At 37.6% G+C, this 22,163-nt stretch overlaps 1 protein-coding gene across 3 annotated transcripts in view; it reads right to left on the minus strand.

Annotated features, from left to right (window-relative positions):
* The window catches only part of Ccny (cyclin Y), a 219,350-nt gene that overhangs the window by 80,833 nt on the left and 116,354 nt on the right, over window positions 1–22,163 (minus strand). For all 3 annotated transcript variants that reach the window (XM_021730225.3, XM_040278216.2, XM_005330858.5), the window contains one exon: window positions 718–792. In XM_021730225.3, coding sequence (XP_021585900.1) covers window positions 718–792 — 75 coding nt within the window. The remainder of the gene's footprint in view (window positions 1–717; window positions 793–22,163) is intronic.

Raw genomic sequence — 22,163 nt, forward strand, 5'->3', positions numbered from 1 at the left:
GACAGAACCTATAGGACTTCTAGATCATAAAATAATATCCTATTATAATATATAATCACATGCCATACTTTTATATAGGCATCCTACCAAGATTTATGACCACTGAACCATATAAATGTTATCTTATTTCCCCTTTGTAGCCAAGGACCAGGGAACAGTGACATAAGCCAGAGGCTAAAAAAAAGAATAACCCCTAGGAAAAATCCCACATACATCTAGGATAAATCACAAAAGATCCTAGGCTCTTTAAGAACAAGCTGATTAAAAGCTTAGCAAAAAACATCTGCATCTAGTGTAGAGGTACAATTCAGCACTTAAGCAACACAAGAGAGAGAGTGGTGCTTTTACTTAAGGTTTATATTTTGCTTTCTTTTATACACTGTCCAATGTAACAAACCTGTATGATCTTTTGAGAACTGATGGAAGTATCAGTTCTTCAAGGTAAATTCCTGACTCAGAGTACAAACTCTAGCTACAGAATATGTATAGAGATAATCCAGCTAATTGGCAAAATTAAAAGAATTATTTCAAATGGCAAATTCTAAAAACAACTCATTACAAAAGAAGGAAAACGAAAAGGAATAACCATTAAACAATATACTTCAGGGTCACTAAAAGGCATTCTATTTTACATTGAAAACAGAAAAATCAAGATTTAGGCTAAATATAAACATGGGCATTTTTTTGTTTAAAGAAACAAATAAATTAGTAACATACCGTCTGTCTGAGATTTACTGAGGAATATTGTGCTGGCCCGGGGATGATCTGAAGGATTGAATTCCATGTTCAAATCTTTAAAGAAAGAAAAACAAATTGTGTGAATAACCATCTGATAACTACTAGGGAGAGCCAAGATTAGTTTTCAATTTTTTTCAACCTTGATTGCTAATATATCTCAAAGATTCTGAAAACCTACTATTGTTAATGGATTCCTTTGATTCAATTAAAAACACTATTCTTTAGAAATATGAACAAGTCCCATATAAAAATTAGCCATTAAGCTGGAGATATATTAGCCTCAATCTCTATTTTCTTTTTAAGAGTGTGTTCTACACCCAAGAGACCATAAAAGAGAAATACCAGTTATCATCTGCAATTATACACTGCAACAGGTTTGTCTGAACTCCACTATTAAGAGGTATTTCCTTGTCAAAGGTGACTAAAATAGGATATCTCAACTGGTTAGGCTCAATCAGCACCCACACACTCTGCTTGGTTAAAATTATTTTGAAAGGCAAAACTTATCCCTTAAGGTAAACACTGCATATTGGCCATTTATGGGCCTAATGTGGGCCACACGTGTGTTCTCTTTGATCCACAATTTGGAAAAACAATTCAGGCCAACATATAAAAAAATCAAGAGATATCAAACACACCACCACAAGGGGGAAAATTCCCTATTTCCAGCTTCTCTGAAGAAATCAGATCACTTGGTAAGACCAAATCCTCAGGCCCCAGTCCTCTTCCCCTTCCTGACACTCAGTAGCACTCCTTACTTCCCTTTCTTCCCACTCCCAGGTTTTGCAGCAGTCCCTGCATTAGAACAATTTCCAAAGGTTAAAGGGCTTGTCAACTTAGAATCACACTATAGAAGAATAATCAGTTGAACACAAAAACATAAGCAATAGCAACAAGAAGCTCAATCTGATTCTAAAGGAAAAGATTGGTTAAGCAAACCAAGAGAATTAAGTTAGGGGAGGAAAAAGAAAACATCTTTTTTAAAAAACCACTGAAATGTCAGAATCATCTTCAAATCAGCTTATATCTTCAGAATGAAAACTCTTTGGGGGTTAAATTACTTCAATAAATTTTTAAAAACCAAACACCACCAATAAAAACAGATGATGCATATGCTTAACTTAAATAGCTAATTAAATCAAAGATAAAAGGAAGAAAAAACAAGGATGGTCATGTGGACACCAAAAGCAACACTGCATCACTTATCCTCAGCAAATCCCTGACATGACATAGTGTTCTCACATAGCCAATCACATTCTGAATTGTACTTTCTAATTTTTCACTGGGACTTGATTTTAAAAACACCCACTGAATCTTAAACCCATGGTATATCAGTTATCTGGTCCTTCAGGTATCACATAATTTGTATTAAACTTACACCAGAGTTTCACAGTTAAAGGGCACTGATGGATTTTGATGGAAGGAGAAAGACGGCAAAGAGAAACAAATTTTCATACCCTTTAATTTAAATCTGATGAAGTTAGGCCAGAAAATTCCTGGAGAAAATGATTCTTTGTGGGAGGGTCTCCTGCTCAATCAAGATCATGTTTATTTTTTTTAATAGAGGAGTATTTAAATAACAAAGGTGTTAATTGTTTGAGGACCTCTATATATAAAAGTGAGGGCAATATGTAATTCTAAGCACACATGGATGCAGAAATCTTAATACATAATCCCCTCGGAGAAAGCATCAACTCAGAGAGAATGAGCACATGGTGCCTACATGTTCCTGGGGTGACAATAACAACCCAATGCTCTGGGCTCAAACAGTATCAAAACCACAAAGCCTCACTTCGTTGTGCTTTTTAATCCCTCATTTTTTTTAATTTGTTCTTTTTAGATACACATGACAGTAGAGTGTATTTTGACATACATACATGAAGTATAACTTATTTAAATTAGTATCCCATTCTTGTGATTGTACATGATGTGAAGTTTTCCTGGTCATGTATTATATATGAACATAGAAAAGCTATGTCCAGTTCATTCTACTGTCTTTCCTATTCCCATCCACCCTCCCTTCCCTTCATCCCCTTTTGTCTAATCCAAAGTATTTCTATTCTTCCCTCCCTCCACCCCTCTTGTGTGTATCATCTACATATGAGAGAGAAAATTAGGCCTTTGTTTTTTTGGGACTGGCTTATTTCACTTAGCATGAAGTACTTGCTCTAGTTCCACCCATTTGCTGGCAAATGGCATAATTCCATTCTTCTTTATGGCTGAGTAACATTCCATTTTGTATATATACAGTATTTTCTTTATCTACTCATCTATTAAAGGGTACCTAGATTGGTTCCATTGCTTAGATTAGCTATTATGAATTGAACTGCTATAAACATAGATGTGGCTGTATCACTATACTATGCTGATTTTAAGTCCTTTGGGTATATATCAAGGAGCTCGGGATAACTGGGTCAAATGGTGGTTCCATTCCAAGTTTTCTAAAGAATCTCCAAACTGCTTTCCAGGTGGCTGCACCAATTTGCAGTCCTACCAGCAATGTCTGAGTGCACCTTTTTGCCTACATCCTCACCAACATTCATATGGTTGCTTTTATTCTTGATAATTACCAATCTGGAGTGAAATGGAATCTCAATGTAATTTTGACTTGCATTTCTCTACTTGCTAGAAATGTTGAACATTTTTTTATATTTGTTGATTGATCATATTTCTTCTTCTGCAAAGTGTCTGTTCAGTTCCTTTGTCCATTTATTAATTGGGTTATTTGTTTTGTTTTGTTGGTGTTAAGTTTTATGAGTTCTTTTTATATCCTGAAGATTAATGCTCTATCTTAGGTGCAGGGGGCAAAGATTTTCTCCCATTCCGTAAGCTCTCTCTTCACATTATTGTTTCCTTTAATGTAAAGAAGCTTCTTAGGTTGATACTGTCCCATTTATTGATTCTTGATTTTACTTTTTGTACTTTAGGAGTCTTGTTGAGGAAGTCAGTTCATAAGCTTACATGATGGAAAGTTGGGTCTACATTTTCTTCTCGTGGGCACAAGAATCTCTGGTCTAATGTCTAGGTACTTGATCCACTTTCCCTGAGTTTTGTGTAGGGTAAGAGATACTAGCTTCATAGAATGGGTTTGGAAGGGTTCCCTCCTTTTCTACTTCATGGAATAATTTGAGGAGGTTTCGTGTTAGTTCTTCTTTGAAGATCTGGTAGAACTCAGCTGAGAATCTGTCTGGTCCTGGGCTTTTTTGTACGTAGGCTTTTGATGGCAACTTAAATTTCATTGCAAAGCTTTACTTTGTTCCTTAACATCCAATGTCTACTCATCAATCTTACAGTTTCTTTAAGACCCACATCTTAATATTAAAAGCTATCAGATGGGGTTTTTAGAACACTACAAAGCACGTAAAGCTTCCCTGTTTGGAGCCAAAACTATATAATACTGCCATTTGTTTCAGAATGAGAACCTGCTTCTAAATCCTAGAATGTCTTGGAGATTAAAATTCTTTACCACAATGCACACAAGCCCCCCCAAATTGCTAAGAATGGGGATGTCACAGACTCTAAGAGAGAGCTTCCAACAATAGGGCATTTGTTATAGTACATATAATATATCAATGTTATGGTTTAGATATGAGGTGTCCTCCAAAAGCTCATGTGTGACACAATCCAAGAAAGCTTAATCCAGATAGAGGATTAACTAAGTGGTAACTCCAGGCAGGCAGAATGTGGTTGGAGGAAATGGGTCACTGGGGGAGTGCCCCAAGGAATGTATCTTGGCCTTATTGAGCAGAGCTCAATTGTGCACTTGTACTCACTCGCATTCTCTCTCTCTCTCTCTCCCTCTCTCTCTCTGTTTCCTGGTGCCATGGTTCCAGCTGCTTTCCTCTACCACACTCTTCTACTGTGGTGTAACTGCCTTACTTTAGGCCTTGAGGAATGGAGTCTGCAAAACTGAGACATCTGAAACTGTGAGCCCCCAAATAAACTTTTCCTCCTATAAAATTTGTCTTGTCAAGTCTTTTGGTGTCAGCAGTGAAAAAGCTACAGGGTGAAATGCTAAACCACCATTTAAAAATCATACAAAGAATATTTTATTGCCATAGAAAGCCATGTGTCATTAGGTGAGGAAAGCAGTGTGATACCACCTTGGGGTATATGTACAGGCATATAAAACATATGTAAAAGAATATACACCAATATTCCTTAAGGGTTTTTTTAAATTTGTTTTTGGTTTTGCTTATCTGTGTTTTTTAAATTTCAACATTCAGCACACTTTTGTTGGTTTGATATTTACACTTTTGAAGTTTGAAAAAAAAATTTATGGCAACTTGTGAAAACTGATTTGAACGTCTTCTATCCTCTTAGATGGTGGTCTACTTCTCCAGCTCAAGCTAGTGTTCACAGGAGATGCCCAGAGCTCTCCTGGCTGTGGCTGTAGGACACTTTCCTGAAATCAGTGGAGACTCATGCACTGCCACTGGGATGAGTCTGCTCGCCAGTACTGTGTACTTGCTATTGGAACTCTGAACAAGAGGGACCTCTGAGGGAGGTGCCCTTATCCTCTAACAACTACCACTGTGTGTCTTCATTCTTCCTGCTTTAATGGGCCCAAAGGCCAAACAAACAAAACAATAGGAAGCCTGCTTTTTCTCCTATGGGCAAACCATGCAGCAGGAATTTCACTTTATACTTTCCCCAAGAGATGTGTATACCAATTATGTTTCTTTCAAGGCCATGTCATACTTCTAGGTCTGATCATAATGCTCACAGTGGCACAAAAGTGGTTTCCTGATGGGGATAGGCATTGTCTTGACCCTGTTCTGTGACGAAGAACAAGTCATGCTAACTTCAGAGAAAAGGAGATCAGGGTCTGCTGTGATGAGGAGAGTGTAGGTGCAAAGGATTAACTGTCCACCTGGGTGGTGAAAGAACTTGGTTCAGAACTCTGGCCAGAATCTTGGAATCCAGAGCTCTCCTGCCATCCCTGCTAGACCATGTCTTACCTGAGATCCTGGCTAACCTACAAGGACTGAAGCCTGCATTAGAGGTGAGGCAAAGATTGATGCAGAGGGAATAACAGAGGCCCCTAAAGCTGAATTTATATAACACAACAATATTCCTCAAGATCTCCCTGAAATTTAAATTTCAGAACCAGGTTTCCCCGGGGTAGGAGGTGGAAGGAGGGGAATCTCTAGGAATTCTCAGCTTCTGAACACCATGGCACAAAATGCTGAGGGGAGCTTCTGAGGATATCACTAGTTTTTATTTCAAAGCATGTTCAGATGCTTCTAACTTCCTGTACATTACTAAGAAAAAAACATTTATGCTAATTGTCAGCTTTTCAACTTTATGATGAAAATACCTGACAAAAACAACTTAGAAGAGGAAAAGTTTATTTGGGCTCATGGGTCACAGAGGTATCCCAGTCCACAGCAATCAATGCCACTGCTCTTGAGCCAAAGTGAGGCAGAATATCACAGCAGAAGTATGTGGCAGAGGAAAGTTGCTCAGCTCATAGCAGCCAGGAAGCAGGGAATGAGAAGGGGTCAAGGAGAAGATAGACTCTTCTAGGGTAACCCCCAATATTCCTCAAGATCTCCCTGAAATTTAAATTTCAGAACGTACTTCCTCCATATGGGTCCCGCTTCTCAGTAGTCCATGCATCTATCAGTGGATTAACCAATTGATGGACTGATAAAGTTTCAGCCCTCCAATTCAATCATTTCACCTCTAAACACTCCTTTATTACCTAACAGATGAGCTTTTGGGGGAACATTTCAGATCTACACCATAATAGCTAGTTTGCATTTTCTCTAAGCCTAACCCAGATTTATTTTCCAATAAAAGAGCAAAGTAATGAAACACAGTGTCAAATACAAGTCAATAGTCTATTTTTGTATAGAAGTCAATCTGAGGAACTAACTTACTTTGACTACCTGTAATGTGAAGGTGGGTGCTATGGACCGGATGTGGTTTGCGTATATCCCCCAAGACTTCCTGTTTAAGTTTAATCTTTATTGTGATGTATCAAAAAGGCAAAAAATTTAATCCAACTATACATTTAAAGGGCCTTTAAGAGGTAATAAGTATTAGATAAAGCCAGTAGGAGGGATCCCCATGATTAAATCCTAGCAGCAAGAGGGAGAAAAAAAAGAAAGACTCACATATGCATGCATGTTTTCTGTTTCTGCGCCCCCCCAAAAAGTCATTACCAGATGTGACCCTTGACTTTGAACCAAAATTAGGGGCCAAAATAAACCTCTTTTCTTTATAAAGTGACCTGTCTTGAATATCACTATATTTCATTACAGGAATAAAAAAAATACACTAATACAGAGGTCCGACCATAATAACAATCTTGATAGTTATAATAATCTGGCTTATCAAGCACAGGTAAATATCCAAAAAGGCAGAGTACTTGTATGCAGAACTGTCGGGTTGTTCTTAAGATTTGCATATAAGAGAACAGCTGGTTGCAGTGGCACATGCCTGTAAAATCCCAGCAGCCTGGGAGGTTGAGGAAAGTTCAAAGCCAGCCTCAGCAAAAGCAAGGCACTAAGCAACTCCATGAGACCTTGTCTCTAAATAAAATACAAAACAGGGCTGGGTGGTTCAGTGGTCAGGTGCCCAGGAGTTCAATCCCCAGTACCAAAAAAAAAAAAAAAAAAAACTTAGAGAGAAACTTCTTGAAGAGATACAATTATTACGATATTACAACTTTTTAGAGAACTAAAAATGGGGGGAAAAAACAGCATTCTCACAAGCCAAGCAAAATAAGCCTGTTGTATCATTTAACACTCTCAAATCAATCAAGCAAACCTGCTACTCCCCTCCCGATCACTGCAGAGAATCCCGAAAAAAATGGTACCCAAAACATGTACAAGTTGGAACACATTTGGGAGAGCATCATGATATTTTCGGCTCAGCTAGATGATGTTTCCAAATGACAAGAACTAAAAGCAAGAAATTCATGGAATATGAGTTTCAAATCAGAGATTATGGATGAAATGAACTTCATAGCTAAAGGATGCTAATCACTTTGCTAAAGTCAGTTCTAATGCCATTCAACCTATTTTTAAAGTACAATTTGAACTCTGATGGTCCACATAATCCTCCCTCCATCCAATAAAATATCCCTCTTCTTTGCAACACACCCTCCCCAGGAACTTCACACTGCCCCAGATCTAACCCTCAACCTGCCTTCCTAGAGCACAGATAGCTCTGACTTTCCTACCTGCTCCTCTTCAAGGACCTCACATGCTAACTTATCCAGAGAAGAAAAGTGTGAGACATGGTTTATCCTACATGAACTCACCACTTTAGTCAGGCAGATAAGATGGAGTACATAACACATTAGAGCACAGGACAAGCTAGAGAATAACAAAGAATGAACTATCTGCCCAAATCCTGTGAGACAGAGAGCAGTATGCTTAAAATTAATGAGCTTAAACAAAACAATGGACTCAGAAAGGGTCAAAAGTGAATATTTTTAAAAAATTTTTTATACCTTTATTTATTTTTGTGTGGTGCTGAGGATCAAACTCATGTGCTAGGCAAGCACTCTACCACTGAGCCACAGCCACAGACCAAATTTTGCTTTAAAAAAAAAAAATTCCTGTCAAGGCCATTCAGCTGAATTCAGTTAAACAAAATAAATATGTATCAAGTCCCTGCTATCTGCTAAGTATTATGTTCAATTCTATTGCTACTAAAAGACTATTTTAGGGAACTAGTCTCCTCTTTCCTATTCATAATCCTTTCCTATGAATGGTCATAAAAACACACTTTTTTATTTTCAAAGGGCTAATATCAATAATAGACAATTTTAACTGACTTCAAAATGCATCATATTTCTAACACATATTAACCTTTGCATTTGCATTGTGATGGCATAAATCAGTATTTGATAACAAGAGTATACTATCAAGGCCAACCTGCCATTATTTTCACTCACTTATTCATTCATTTAACATATTGTCACTGAACATCTCCAGATGCCAGAAAGCTGCTGGATTCCAGGTGCTGAGAATATAGAAGTGAACAAACTAGGTCAAGTCCCTGCTCTATTTGAGCATCCTTCTAAAATGAAGATGCACAAGAAAACAAATAACCCAATCAATAACAGACACTTCACAGAAGAAGAAATACAGTCAGTCAACAAATATATGAAAAAATGTTCAACATCTCTAACAAGTAGAGAAATGCAAATCAAAACTACATGGGGATTCCATCTCACTCCAGTCAGAATGGCACTTATCAAGAATATAAGTAACAATAAATGTTGGCAAGAATATAGGGGAAAAGTAGTCTCATACATTACTGGTGGGACTGCAAATTGGTGCAGTCACTCTGGAAAGCAGTATGGAGATTCTTCAAAAAACTTGGAATAGAACCACCATTTGACCCAGTTATCCTGCTCCTTGTTATATACCCAAAGGACTTAAATCAGCATAGTATAGTGATGCAACCACATTCATGTTGATAGCAGCTCAATTCACAATAGCTAAGCAATGAAACCAATCTAGGTGCCCTTCAACAGATGAGTGGATAAAGGAAATGTACATATGCTCAATGGAATGTTACTCAGCCATAAAAAAAATGAAATTATGGCATTTGCCAGCAAATGGATGGAGAGTATCTTGCTAAATGAAGTAAGTCATTCCCAAAAACCAAAAGGCTGAATGATCTCTCTACTATGTGGATAAAAACACAAAAGGGAGTGGGGGAATGGGGTGGGCAGAGAATGGAAGTTCATTGGACTAGACAAAGGGAAATGAAAATGAGGATGGGAATAGGAAACACAAGAATGAATCAGACATTACTTTCCTATGTGCATATATGATTACAAGACCAAAGTAATTCTTCATTATGTACTACCAGAAAAATAAGTTATACTCCTGAAAAAAAAAGAAGTTATACTCCAAATATGTATAATATCAAAACACATTCTACTAAAAGTAAAACTAATAAGAAGATAGACAGACAGATAGACAGATAGATAGATAGATAGATAGATAGATAGATAGATAGATAGATAGATAGATAGACAGATAGATAGATAGATAGACAGACAGACAGACAGACATATACATAGATTGAAAGTGTAGAGCACCAGTGAAGAAAATTTTTAAAAAGAATAAAATCCTTAGGAAGAACTATAAACTCCATAACCCACATTCAGAAAGCTGAGAGTAGTCTGTTCTGGAGGCCCCTCACGGAGAAGCTCAAATGGTGAATAGAAATATCACATTATAAAGTGTGAAAGACCTAGATTTGAATTAAAGTAAATTGTGATACTACTCTGGGTCTCATTTTCCTTATTTATAAAGTGACCTCATAACAACTAACAGAAGATTCCTGCAAAGATTGGAAGTCATTTATATAAAGCAATATGTAGTAGAGTGTCTACCATGTAACATATGCCCCATAATTAACAGCTATTAAAATGGGTATAAAAAAGCATTATAGCTCAGTGCTAGAGGAATAAAACACGCGTATGTTAAAGTCCATTTCAATCTTCATTACACAATTTGTTTTCAATTCTGAATATAATTATGTAGCATTAAAGTTAAGATTGTTCACTAAGATGATATCTTAGAATTAAACAAAACTATTACTAGGGATGGGGAAAAAAAAAAAGAATACTGGCTTGAACTTGGTATTTAAAATTTTGGTGATTCCTATCCCTGATAGAGATTTTCCCACATCTTCCTAAATGATCCACAAACCAGGCTCTTCTTTAGAGAGAGGCAATTTTAAGGAATGTCATGGAAGTTGACTTCAATCTAATCTTAAGAAGCAGAGTTCCAAACCATTACTTCTTTATGATTATGATATCTATTTAAGTAAGACACAATCAAATTAAAATATTAACAGGATGCGTGTTCTCAGGGCCTACTGCCAAGCTTTAAGATAACAAAGTACTTGGTCATATTGCTTGTAGTCCATATCTCTGCTAAGCGCAAAGTACAACACTATCCCTGTATTCAAAATCTAAAAGTAAACAACATGCTTATTAAAATAGTGTGGCCAGGCGCAGTGGGTGCACGCCTGTAATCCCAGCAGCTCAGCAGGCTGAAGCAGAAGGATTGCGAGTTCTAAGCCAGCCTCGCAAAAGTGAGGTACTAAGCAACTCAGTAAGATCCTGTCTCTAAATAAAATATAAAACAGGGCTAGGGATGTGGCTCAGTGGTCAAGTTCAATCCCCAGTCGCTCCCCACCCCCACCCCCGCCGCAGCCAAAGTGTAATTTAGCAGTATTCTCCTATGTCAGGCAACATGATTTTCTTCTGTCCTTTCCACACATGTCACAATAATAGTGATTTACAGTTGCTTATCTCAGATTTTAAACCAGAACCAAGTGTACTTACAGTCTTATAAAAAAAATTCAGGAAATAAAATGACTAGGCAAAGTGAGAATTATTACCTATCACTGGTAGTCTTGAAAATCAGTAAAATGAAAACAGAAAAGTACAGCAGGGTCTAAAGAGGACAAAAGAGGAGACTCTGCACAAAACCAAAACCTCCGTCCTACTCTTTCTGCACAGCTAGGCCCCAAGATGATCACTGTTTCCATCAGTCATCAAAAAAGATTACCTATCCATTTAGGTCTAGACAATGAATCCAAAAGATTCTGTCTGTGGTTCCATAATAGTTTTTAGAACATCATGGTGAAAAATCAATTTTGAATTGGAGGCCAATTGTGACCAGCTGACGATCCCAACAATAAACTCAGATGATAACACTACGTCTATTTCCTGTCTTTTGACAACTATTTAACATGGTCAAAATATCAAACTTTTAATTTCAATTTTAGGTGGTTACATTTCCAAATTTGATTTGTGAGGCAATGATGAAATCTACAAATGAAACCTGTTAATTTGAAAATATATTGGTTCCTTTAAAAAAAAAAAAGTTACTATTGACCCACTGACTGAAAATCAGTAATTACCTTATTCACTAGTGTCAATGAGACCAAATCAAGAACCCAACCAGTTGGTCAGCAAGATGCAACCAAGCAGCCTATATCAGCATCCTTAGTAACAGCACACTGCTGTTACTGCAATTCTGGCTAATTGTGAAGACACCTCTTCTACTCCCTATGATCTCAAGTGGGGGAATATTTTTTGATTATTTGTTTTTGATTATTTGATTTAGTGCAACACACTAAAGTCTGGTTATTTTCTATTTTGCTCTCTGCTGCTCATGTCCCCCTAGGTGATCCACATGTGTGTCTTTGTAAATAGTTGTCTCTTTGACCACATATCTATGTGTGCGGTCTCTAGGTCAGTTTCTCTGTGGGTGGGTTCATGTCTGGACTTGCGCTCATCTTCTTCTCTTTTTCTCTCCCCATAACTATTCCTTCTTTCCTTCTCTTCCTTAACCCTCTTTCTAATAGTCTCTTAAGGAGTATAATATTCTTTCTTAAGAGAAACCAAAGACAATAACAATCCTAATACTAAAAGTTAAGACAATTGTTCTGTCAATAAAGTAGGTAAAATAGCCTAAAGGTTCTCATGCTACAAGCACTGAGAAATGTGATATAAGAATATGAGACATTCTTTTACACACCTAGGAGAGTAAGGCAAGGAAGCAACATAAGGGATTTGAGGCCATAATGAAAAAGACTCTGCAGTCTTCCAGCAGGGGAGGGCTATCCAGCTGTGCAAGCTGGGTATTAGATTTAAAACAAAGGTGACACACATCCTGATTTACACCGTTAAAATCCTGGCATAATTACTAACTGTAACCCTTTTATACAAAAAAGTGTCTGGTTGGAAATCACCTTATTTTAATGTTCATGCAGGACAGGATACACGTCACAGGTTAGAACTAACATTTCTATATACAGTTGAAACCTTCAAAGGGCTATAGTCTCAGTGAAAAAACTAAACTGGGGAGCAGGGAGCGGGGGTCATGGGGAGGGGATGCAACTATGTACTCAAGAGGAGGAAAAGGCTGAACCTAGCATCCAGAGATCTTCCAGTACCCCAGTAACTGATAACCACTGGTCTGTCTGTATCCCTATTCTGGTGTTTGGCATTCAACTCCAGTCCCACACATGTATTCAGGAAATCCCTGGACAACAATTACTCCAACTGGTCATCTGCAGGGTGCCTGCCAGAAGCGACTATACCCACTCTGGAGAAGCCTATCTCCAACTCCACTAGATAGGTCCCTAAAGACAAGCTCACCATCCAAAATGGCAAAACAATGAACAGAATATCTGTAACCAGCAAGAAGCAAGATACTCAACCAACACCAAGAATTAGGCCCTCAAGAAATTGAAATAATAGAATAAGAAAATAAAAACCACACACAAAAATATGTGCACAATGATTAAACACAAAAGAAATAAAAACATAAGAGAGATATTCCAAAAAAAAATAGGTAATTTAAAAAAAAAGAACTGTATCCATATTTGTGTTAATATATACATATGCAGAAATATATACTCACAAACACATACTGCTCAACACTAAATATTTGTGCTCCTCCCCCAAATTTCATAAATTTAATCCTAACCCCCAATATGAGGAAAGAGGGATCTCTGGGAGTTGATTAGTGCAGAATGAAATCACTACCCTCATTAAAAAGGCCCCAAAGTACTCCCCTGGTCCTTTTGCATGGGAGGCTATAACAGAATATGCCAGAAGTGGTGGCACATTCCAAAAGGAGGCCGAGGCACAAAAATTACAAGATCAAGGCCAACCTGGGTAACTTAGTGAAGCCCTGTCTCAAAATAAAAAATAAAAGAACTAGGGATGTGATTTCATGGTAGAGCACACCTGGATTCAATTTCCAGGAAAGAAGAAAGAGAGAGAGAGGGAGAGAGAAGAAAGAGAGAGAGAGGGAGAGAGAGAGAGAGAGGGAGAGAGAGAGAGAGAGAGAGAGAGAGAGAGAGAGAGAGAGAGAGAGAGAGAGGGAGAGAGAAAGGGAGAGAGAAAGGGAGAGAGAAAGGAAGAAAGGAAAGGAAGAAAGGAAAGGAAAGGAAAGAAAGGAAGGAAAGGAAGGAAAGGAAGGAAAGGAAGGAAAGGAAGGAAGGAAGGAAGGAAGGAAGGAAGGAAGGAAGGAAGGAAAGAAAGAAAGAAAGAAAGAAAGAAAGAAAGAAAGAAAGAAAGAAAGAAAGAAAGAAAGAAAGAAAGAAAGAAAGAAAGGATAGAAAGGAAAGAAAGAAAGAAAGAAAGAAAGAAAGAAAGAAAGAAAGAAAGAAAGAAAGAAAGAAAGAAAGAAAGAAAGAAAGAAAGAAAGGAAAGAAAGGAAGAAAGGAAGGAAAGAAAGAAAGAAAGGAAGGAAGGAAAGAAAGGAAAGGAAAGGAAGGAAGGAAGGAAGGAAGGAAGGAAGGAAGGAAGGAAGGAAGGAAGGAAGGAAGGAAGAGAAAAGAAAGAGAGAAAGAAATGAAATAAAGGAAAGAAAAGAATATGGCCATCGATGAACAAAGAAATAGACCCTCAACCAGCCCCTCTGCCAGCCCCTTGATCTTAGACTTCCTAGCCTCTAAGAACAACAAGAAATAAATTTCTATTGTTTAGAATCTATGGTACTATGTTATAGATGCCCAAATGACTTAATATATTCTGGATATAAATTTTTTTTTAAAAAGTCACTGAAGTCTAAACCTCAATACGTGAACTAAATCACAAATGAGACACACTAGAACACAGAACTAGTGCCCTAAAACACAGATCTCAAGAAATTACTAAGAATGAAACAGAAAAAATTACATTGTACAGAATGAAATAGTGGCCCTACATTCCATAACCATTCAGGATAAAAGACTCTCAGCAAACTTCTTTAATCTGATAAAGGCTATCTGCCCAAACCTACAGTAATCCTCATTTTTAATGATTAAGTATCAGATGCCCTCTCTTTAAGTCAGGAATGGAACTGGGATCCAGCCACCTTCAACTCAACATTGTACAAGAGATTCAATCCCTTGCTTATTCTTGCTACCACATTGTTTAAGAGGTCCTAGTCAATGCAACAGGACAATAGGAAAACTGAATTTACTGGATTGAAAATAAACAATTGTTATTTATATATAATCTACACAGAAAATACCAGGAACTTTAAAAATCTATTGATGCTAAATGTAATACAAATTTACACATAAATCAACTTCATTCCTTTATTTCAGCAACAGTGCTCAAATAAAGAGTACTGTCATTCCCTTTAACCTGCAGGTGTTTAGAAAACCCACTTGCTCTAGGTTGGAACATCTGGTTCAATCTGGCTCCCAACTCAAGTCTCAAGTCAACTCTTTTGTTCTGGAAACTTTCTTCAACTCACCCAGGCTCACTTTCCTGCCTCCTCCACTTGCACCCGCCTAGTAGGTGCCTGTGTTCTACTAAACTTCTATGTCCCTATACATTGGTTTGAATGCACATGCCTCAGTTCTTCAAAATGGGTACTGAATGCAGAAAAGAGTAAGTCAATGAGTTCAAATGTATTTTATACACCACTAAAGGCATATGCCACTAGACACATGGGTTGACACAGGTATTTCAATACAGTCCCTGTTCTCAAGGAGCTTCTATCTATCCACCAGCAAACTCACAAATCTCAACCTTTATATCTCACCCTACACACACACACACACACACACACACACACACACACACACACACATCAAAACAAACAAAACTCCTTAAACAAAGCAGAACGATGTAATGATCACATATACTGCACTGACAAGACATGTTCCAGGTTTTACAAGTGGAGGAAAGATGACTGCATAGAATAGATGAGATTTCCAGAAGCCTGAGGAAGAGCTAGATTTTTATTTGGAGGAATGTGTTCAGAGGAGGTGCATTTTGGCCACAATGGGGAACAGGCCTGGGCATATAATGGACAGAGAAAAGCTTATTAAGGGACAGTGGGTAAGTATATGAGGATGAATAGAAGCAAAGCCACCACAAAGGAAAAAGGGAAAGGCAGACTTGGGCCAGATTGTGTAAAGCCTTGAGTGCTTGAAAAGAAGTTATACTTTTCCTGTGGACAAAGAGGGACAAGCCACTTGATGACATTTCAACAATTCAAGTTTGACTGCTAGTATTTATGTTTAGAAAGTTATCCACTGAAAGAAAAACGTGATGGTGAAGTGATTAGTTTAAATTCAGAAAAAGGAGGAAAAAAATTACACATCAGAAAAATATACATGTCAGCCTCATGTTTAAAGTTCAAATGCTCCATAATAATACATAATAATAATTAACAAATAAGCCAAATAATAGAAATAACCTTAAAAGAATGATCAAGTAAAACAGTTCCTCTTGACAACTTAGGGGGAGAAAGATGAAGAAAAAAAAAAAAACTGGCAAGGACCAACCATTATCTCACATACAGATAAACTCAAAAGAGAAAGAATCTCCTAGCAACCACTCTCTTCTGGGAGGCATTAATTAACACTATCATTGAAACAGGAAAAATACCACTTGGAACACTGATATTTCAATACCAGACAAATAACTAGGTCTTTTAATCATGGAGCAACACTGATGAAATCTCCTATTGTAGATAACTAAGAGAGTCTGAAATGACAATCTGAAAGCTAATAAAAAGAACGTTTAGTCCCCTATCATTATTTAATTCAACAGTCAACAAACACTTAACTGGGAATCAATTTCGTGTAGGCACTATATACAAGAAACATAATGGTGAAAAACTCTGCAAGCCCCAAAGTTTGAAGTCTGTGGTGAGGTGTGAGACAGCAAGGCACTTGGCAGTGACAAGTATTTTGCTAGGGATCAGTGCTATGGGAAAACCAAGGAAAAAACTGAGACTTGCTTCTCTCAAAGGGGAGAAAAGAAGAGAAATAAAAACATCAAACACAAAAAAGGCTTATCATTTTTTTAAAAAGCATACAGGGCCTTTAAGACACACTATGAGGGAGGAGAAGTAATATCAAAGAGTTCATGAAGGATTGTGGATTTTATCTCAATGGCACCAGAGACTCACGAGTGACCAAACACAATCTTGGGGGGAAATGTTACCACTGCACACTAGGAGGGAAATAAACCAAAGGAGGACAAGACTGGATGGCAGGATGGCAGCAGGTGGGAAGCAGGCTGAAGTACATGAGTTTGAAGATGCTGCAGAAGGGACAGGATGCACCCGGTGGGTGATGAGAGGTGAAACACAAGGACCAAGAAGCAGAGAAGGATGGCAACCAATGGTTGACAATGGGATGATGCACTGAAATATGGCACAGAAAAGGCAGCACAGAAGACCCAGTTCCATTTGGGGATAGATATGCAGCTGGCTGGGTTTAACTCTCCTGTGGAAACACTGTGGCCTATTTCTCCAATTAATACTATACACTTACAGCTATGCCAAATATCTTCAACAGTCCATCTTTACCATTTCCTAGAACCTTTTCTAAACAAGATGGCCTGTTACTGGCTCCAATACTGAAGAAACACCTAGATAGGGCAGAAGTTTTCTATACCTTCTCTGGCCACTGTAAATCATGACCTTCCATAACCCCACTTCTCTACTGATCAGGGGAGGAAGTCAATGTCACAAATTTTCTTTCAAAAACAGGTTCATAGCTGCTGCTGCCCAATCAAAAGAAAATGTGAACTTTAAGCGCTAAAGCATTTATCATTTGTTTATACCTTTAAATTACTAAAGGTAATTTTGATTTTATTTTTACCTTCTCTCTCCACATTGAAAATGTGCTGTGAATACACCCTTTAATAATCATGTTTTTTTAAAGTACTCTAATAAAACTTTCTAAAATAGTTCTACTTGAAATATGTTTTCTGAGGTGTTGGTACATGATGTCATTTATTATCAAATGTTACCTTCCTAGCATCATTGACTCTTGTTCCTTTTCAAACTTGTTGCTGCCAGTGTTCCATTACAGTATTTATTACTCTCCCCTAACATAATCTTATTGCCAAAAGTCATTGATTCCTCCTTGTATAAGATTCAATAGTTTATACACAAAGACATACATTCTGCAGTCTATTTTGGACCATCTGAGTTAGCATATTCCATGTCTTTTTTACTGTAATAGGTGCTTTTTAAAAGTTAACTCTATGGTTTCCCAAGAGCAAAGGAAAAAAACTAATGTTTACAAGCATCTACCATGTGCCAGATGACATATTTAATCCTCACAGACACCCTTTAATGTAGACATTATCAACTCTGTTTTTTTTTTATTTAGTTGTAGTTGAATACAATACCTTTATTTTATTTATTTATTTATTTTATGTGGTGCTGAGGACTGAACCCAGCACCCTGCACATGCTAGGTGAGCACTCTATCGCTGAGCCACAACCCCAGCCCCATCAACTCTGTTTTTTAGAAAATAAACACAGGATCTGAAAAGGTAAATTATAGTAAGAACTATGATTCTACATCTAGCATGCAGAATGCATCTAGCATGCCTGAATGCAAAAATATTAGTTTGAATGCCTCTGGTGAAAGAAGTCAATCAGAAGCCACTGGAGATCAGGAATCTCCATCTGGCAAAAGTCGATGCTAAGGAGTAAACCTGTAACATTCAATGTTCAGAAATCTCCAGTTTACCAGTGGTTATGGATTCTAACAGTCTTTACAAACTAACTTTTTAAATTTCATTTCCCCAAACATCTCTGATTAAAGCATTATGTAGCAGATACCCAATATTGATTCTGGGAATGCAAAAAAAATGCAAATCCTCTCTACCTTTCTCATGGCAAAGCAGCAGGACAATGTGGAGGCACAGGATAAAAGGAGTCCCTTCTTAAAAGGGCACACAAACTACACTGTGATCTTGGATGTGACTTGCATAGGCTGCTGGGAGGTGAGGGCTGGAAAATGTCATCAAAGTATCAAAACCCTGGGGGGTGCTACCTGCATCCTTCCAGACATTGTTATCCCCAAAGAAGTCCAATTCTATAGTAAAGTATACATAAAACATTACTTTTACCCTTGTAGGGGAAGAGGTAGGTACTGCACCCAATTTTCTTTTTAAACAATGACCATGTATATAACATGTCTTATTCTCTATCTTCCCTAAACCAAATAAGAGAGGAAAAAAGAACCCCTCTTGAAAAAAAAGAAAGGGGTGGCACAAGCCTGATAATTCCAGTGGCCCAGGAGGCTTGAGGCAGGAGGATCGCAAATTCAAAGCCAGCCTCAGCAACTTAGCAAGGCCCTAAGCAACATGATGAGAACCTATCTCAAAATAAAAAATAAAAAGAGTTGGGGATGGGATGTGGCTTAGTGGTTAAGCACCCTGGGTTCAATTTCCAGTACCAAAAAAGAAAAAAAAAGGAAGAAATTAAGTAGTTAAAATAACATTAAGAAAGAATTTCAGAAAGAATCTAACTCACATTCTACATTTATGATATCCCTGTAGGAAAGCTTAAAAACAAAAGTCTGAATTTGAACTATAGTAAAATAAATGTGAAGATTTATCATGAAGATGAAATGCAGATCTGGTTTGTGATTCAGTTATAAAATAGATTTCCAGCAAAGTGTATCACTGGTCAGAAGAAACTGAAAGCAAGGCCTCCCTGGACCAAGATGTGCCCATCTAACAAGGACAGTGGGAGTACACCCTATGGAGACCTGTGGATAAAATGATGGAGATAGCCTGGCACAGTGGTACATGCCTAAACTCAAGAGGATCTGAGGCAGAAGGATCTCAAGTGTGAGGCCAGCCTGGGCAATTTCACAAGACTCTGGCTCAAAATCAAAAGTAAAATCAAAATATATTTTATTGTCATATATAACTAAAAAGAACAAATTATTTTTTAAAAAATGGCTGGGATATAGCTCAGTAGTACAGTGCTTGTCTAGCATTGTGAGGCTCTGAATTCAGTCTCCAAAGAAAGGGACACAGACACAGGAAGGGAGAACATGAGAGCCTCAAGGCAAAAAATGAGGAAGGGAACACTGATGACCATAGTGAATTAAAGTGAAGCAGTCACCACCAAAGATGTTAATGAGGCATCAAGAACAAATTAAAACAGGAAAAGGTTTATTTTAGTTTGCTGTTTCAGAGGTCTAAGTCCATAGATGGCAGAATCTATAGCTTAGAGCCAAGGTGAGAGAGCATGGCCGAGGAAAGCTGCTCAACTTGTGACAGCCAGGAAGCAGAAACTCCAAAACAAGGACAAAATACACTCCAAGGCATGCCCCAGCTGCCCTTCTTCTCGCAGCCCATTAATCCATTCAAGTGGGCTGATTAAAAATCCACCAATCAGATTACAGCTCTCATAATCTAATCATTTCACCTATGAATATTCTTGCATTGTCTCACACTTCAGCTTTTGGGGGAACACCTCTTATACAAACCATAATGAGGGGTAACAGCCAAAGCAGATGGAGAAACACCTTAAAAATGAAATCACGCTATATAAGCAGAAATTATTTTAAAGAGAATGAAAAGAAGAAAGCACATAAAGAAACAAAAGACTATAAACAGCTATCACATCAAAAAAAGTGAAAAAAGACCATGTAATATAGGACAGAGTAGAACCAGCGTGTAAGAAAACCAGGGAGGAACAGCTAAACCAAATTGTGAATGCTAAGGTTATTTCTTCCCAGCATTGTCAGAAAAGAACAAAGAATTGGTTCACTATTTGAATCAGATGACATAATACTAACAAAGTGATAAAGAAAGCAAAACACTCCACCCTCTCTTTATAGTCATTGGTAGACCACAGAATCTGAACATTACTTTTCAATCTGCATATGCCATTCTAGATTACTTCTATAACTCTAACAAATCCATTACATTTGCAAGTGAGGTAATCATATATCAATATTTTACTCACTTTCAGACCTGATAAGTAACAAATTTTAAGAAGAAAGTTAAATACAGATTTTTCTTTCTATCTCATTCTGTAACTACAAACCTGCCTTCCAAACATTCTGATTCTGGGGAAAGTAGAGAGAAAGGGAATATCACAGCCTTTGTCACTTCATACACAAGGAAATGTGATGCATAACTAATAATAAAATTTAAGATGTAGTTAAGCAAGGCAGTGCTATTCTCAATTTAATCAAGTCTGTCAAGCTTCAGAGGGATGAATAATAGGCAGCCAGATGGACAAGATTTGCATTCAGAAAAGCTACACTGGAAGATCCATACACATGTGCTTCAGAATTCTGCCATCAAAGATAAGCTCCCCAGTTTAATAAAATGTGAATTAAAACAATCACAAAACTGACAGTGTTTAAACAATACATTTTGTTAGTGAGGCAGAATAAATAATAAGGCAACTCGCCCAGCTTCTAATTCTTTTTTGTTCCGTTTGAGTGCTCAGGAAGCACAGTACAGCCACATCAGGGCCCCACCCAGGCTGCACTGCAAGACAGAGGCCCCTAGAGTGAAAAAGATGACATGTATTCTCTATTCCAAACTCTCTGGTGAAGGATGAATGAAACTTTACAATATTTAAAACAGGTATAAGTGTACCTGCACACGTCACGGCACACAACAACTCTTACTCTCCTGCAAAATCTGAGACATTGAGATAAGGGGAAAACACTGAGAGGAGAAAACGCTAGGCTATGATGTAGCCAAGTACCTAAAGTTTAACATTTTAAATTACCATGACTATGAAAGAAAAATAAAGCCAGATTTTGCCAAGGTAGATTTTACTGACACCTTCAGAGGGTCTCTGAGACTTCTTGGTTTGTTAATCTAACATGCCAAACACCACGGGCATAGCACACTGGTCTAGTTTGTCTCCTCTTAAAAGAGGGTTAGAACAAGAAACTGACCACTACAGAACCTTCTCCACCTGAGATCATGCCCAGGGTCCTGGAGTGTGCACTTGAAGAAACAGCAATGCAGGGTGGGTCACTTGCCCCAGGTCCAAGGCCACTAAGGAGAGCTGAGATTGAGAGGCACTCTGGGCAAACTCACTAACTGAGCCTTACCATACTGGCTTAGTTGACAGTGACCCATGGAGAGCATTTTCCTTTTTTCTTTTTCTTTCTTTTTTGAGAGGAAATAGTTAGTGACAGAGCTCTCTGGCAGATTTCTGTACCAGAGAACAGGAAAAGGAAATACATATTTATTCTGTTTTGTTGTTTTTGTTTTTTCCCACTGCAATCTGCCAAGTTTGATAAAACTTAATTTTTAAAGCAGTACTTTTATCAGCATTCCAGAAAATCCAAGATCAACACTGTTTTTTAAATTCCAATGGATACGATTATGTTAAAAATAGGAAATACATTTATTTGCATGATTTGATAAACTTGCTCTTTAAGAACAGAAAATGTTATTAGTAATTAGCTTCAATTTCATGGTTTTACCTGGTGAAGGGGAGAAGTATTTTCTTCCTTAATTAGGAATGTCCAGAACAGCTAATTACATTCTATTCCAGGAAACGTTTTCAGTTTTATGAAGCTCTCTTGAAAATTTCCTAGGCAAAATGTATCTTTCCACATACAACTCTCAAATGATCACCCACATTGTCCTTCTGAGAAGTTAAAGTGAAGCAAGGATTTGTTGTGATTGCC

The sequence above is a fragment of the Ictidomys tridecemlineatus genome, chromosome 10, assembly GCF_052094955.1.
Source record: "Ictidomys tridecemlineatus isolate mIctTri1 chromosome 10, mIctTri1.hap1, whole genome shotgun sequence".
In the NCBI taxonomy this organism is placed as follows: domain Eukaryota; kingdom Metazoa; phylum Chordata; class Mammalia; order Rodentia; family Sciuridae; genus Ictidomys; species Ictidomys tridecemlineatus.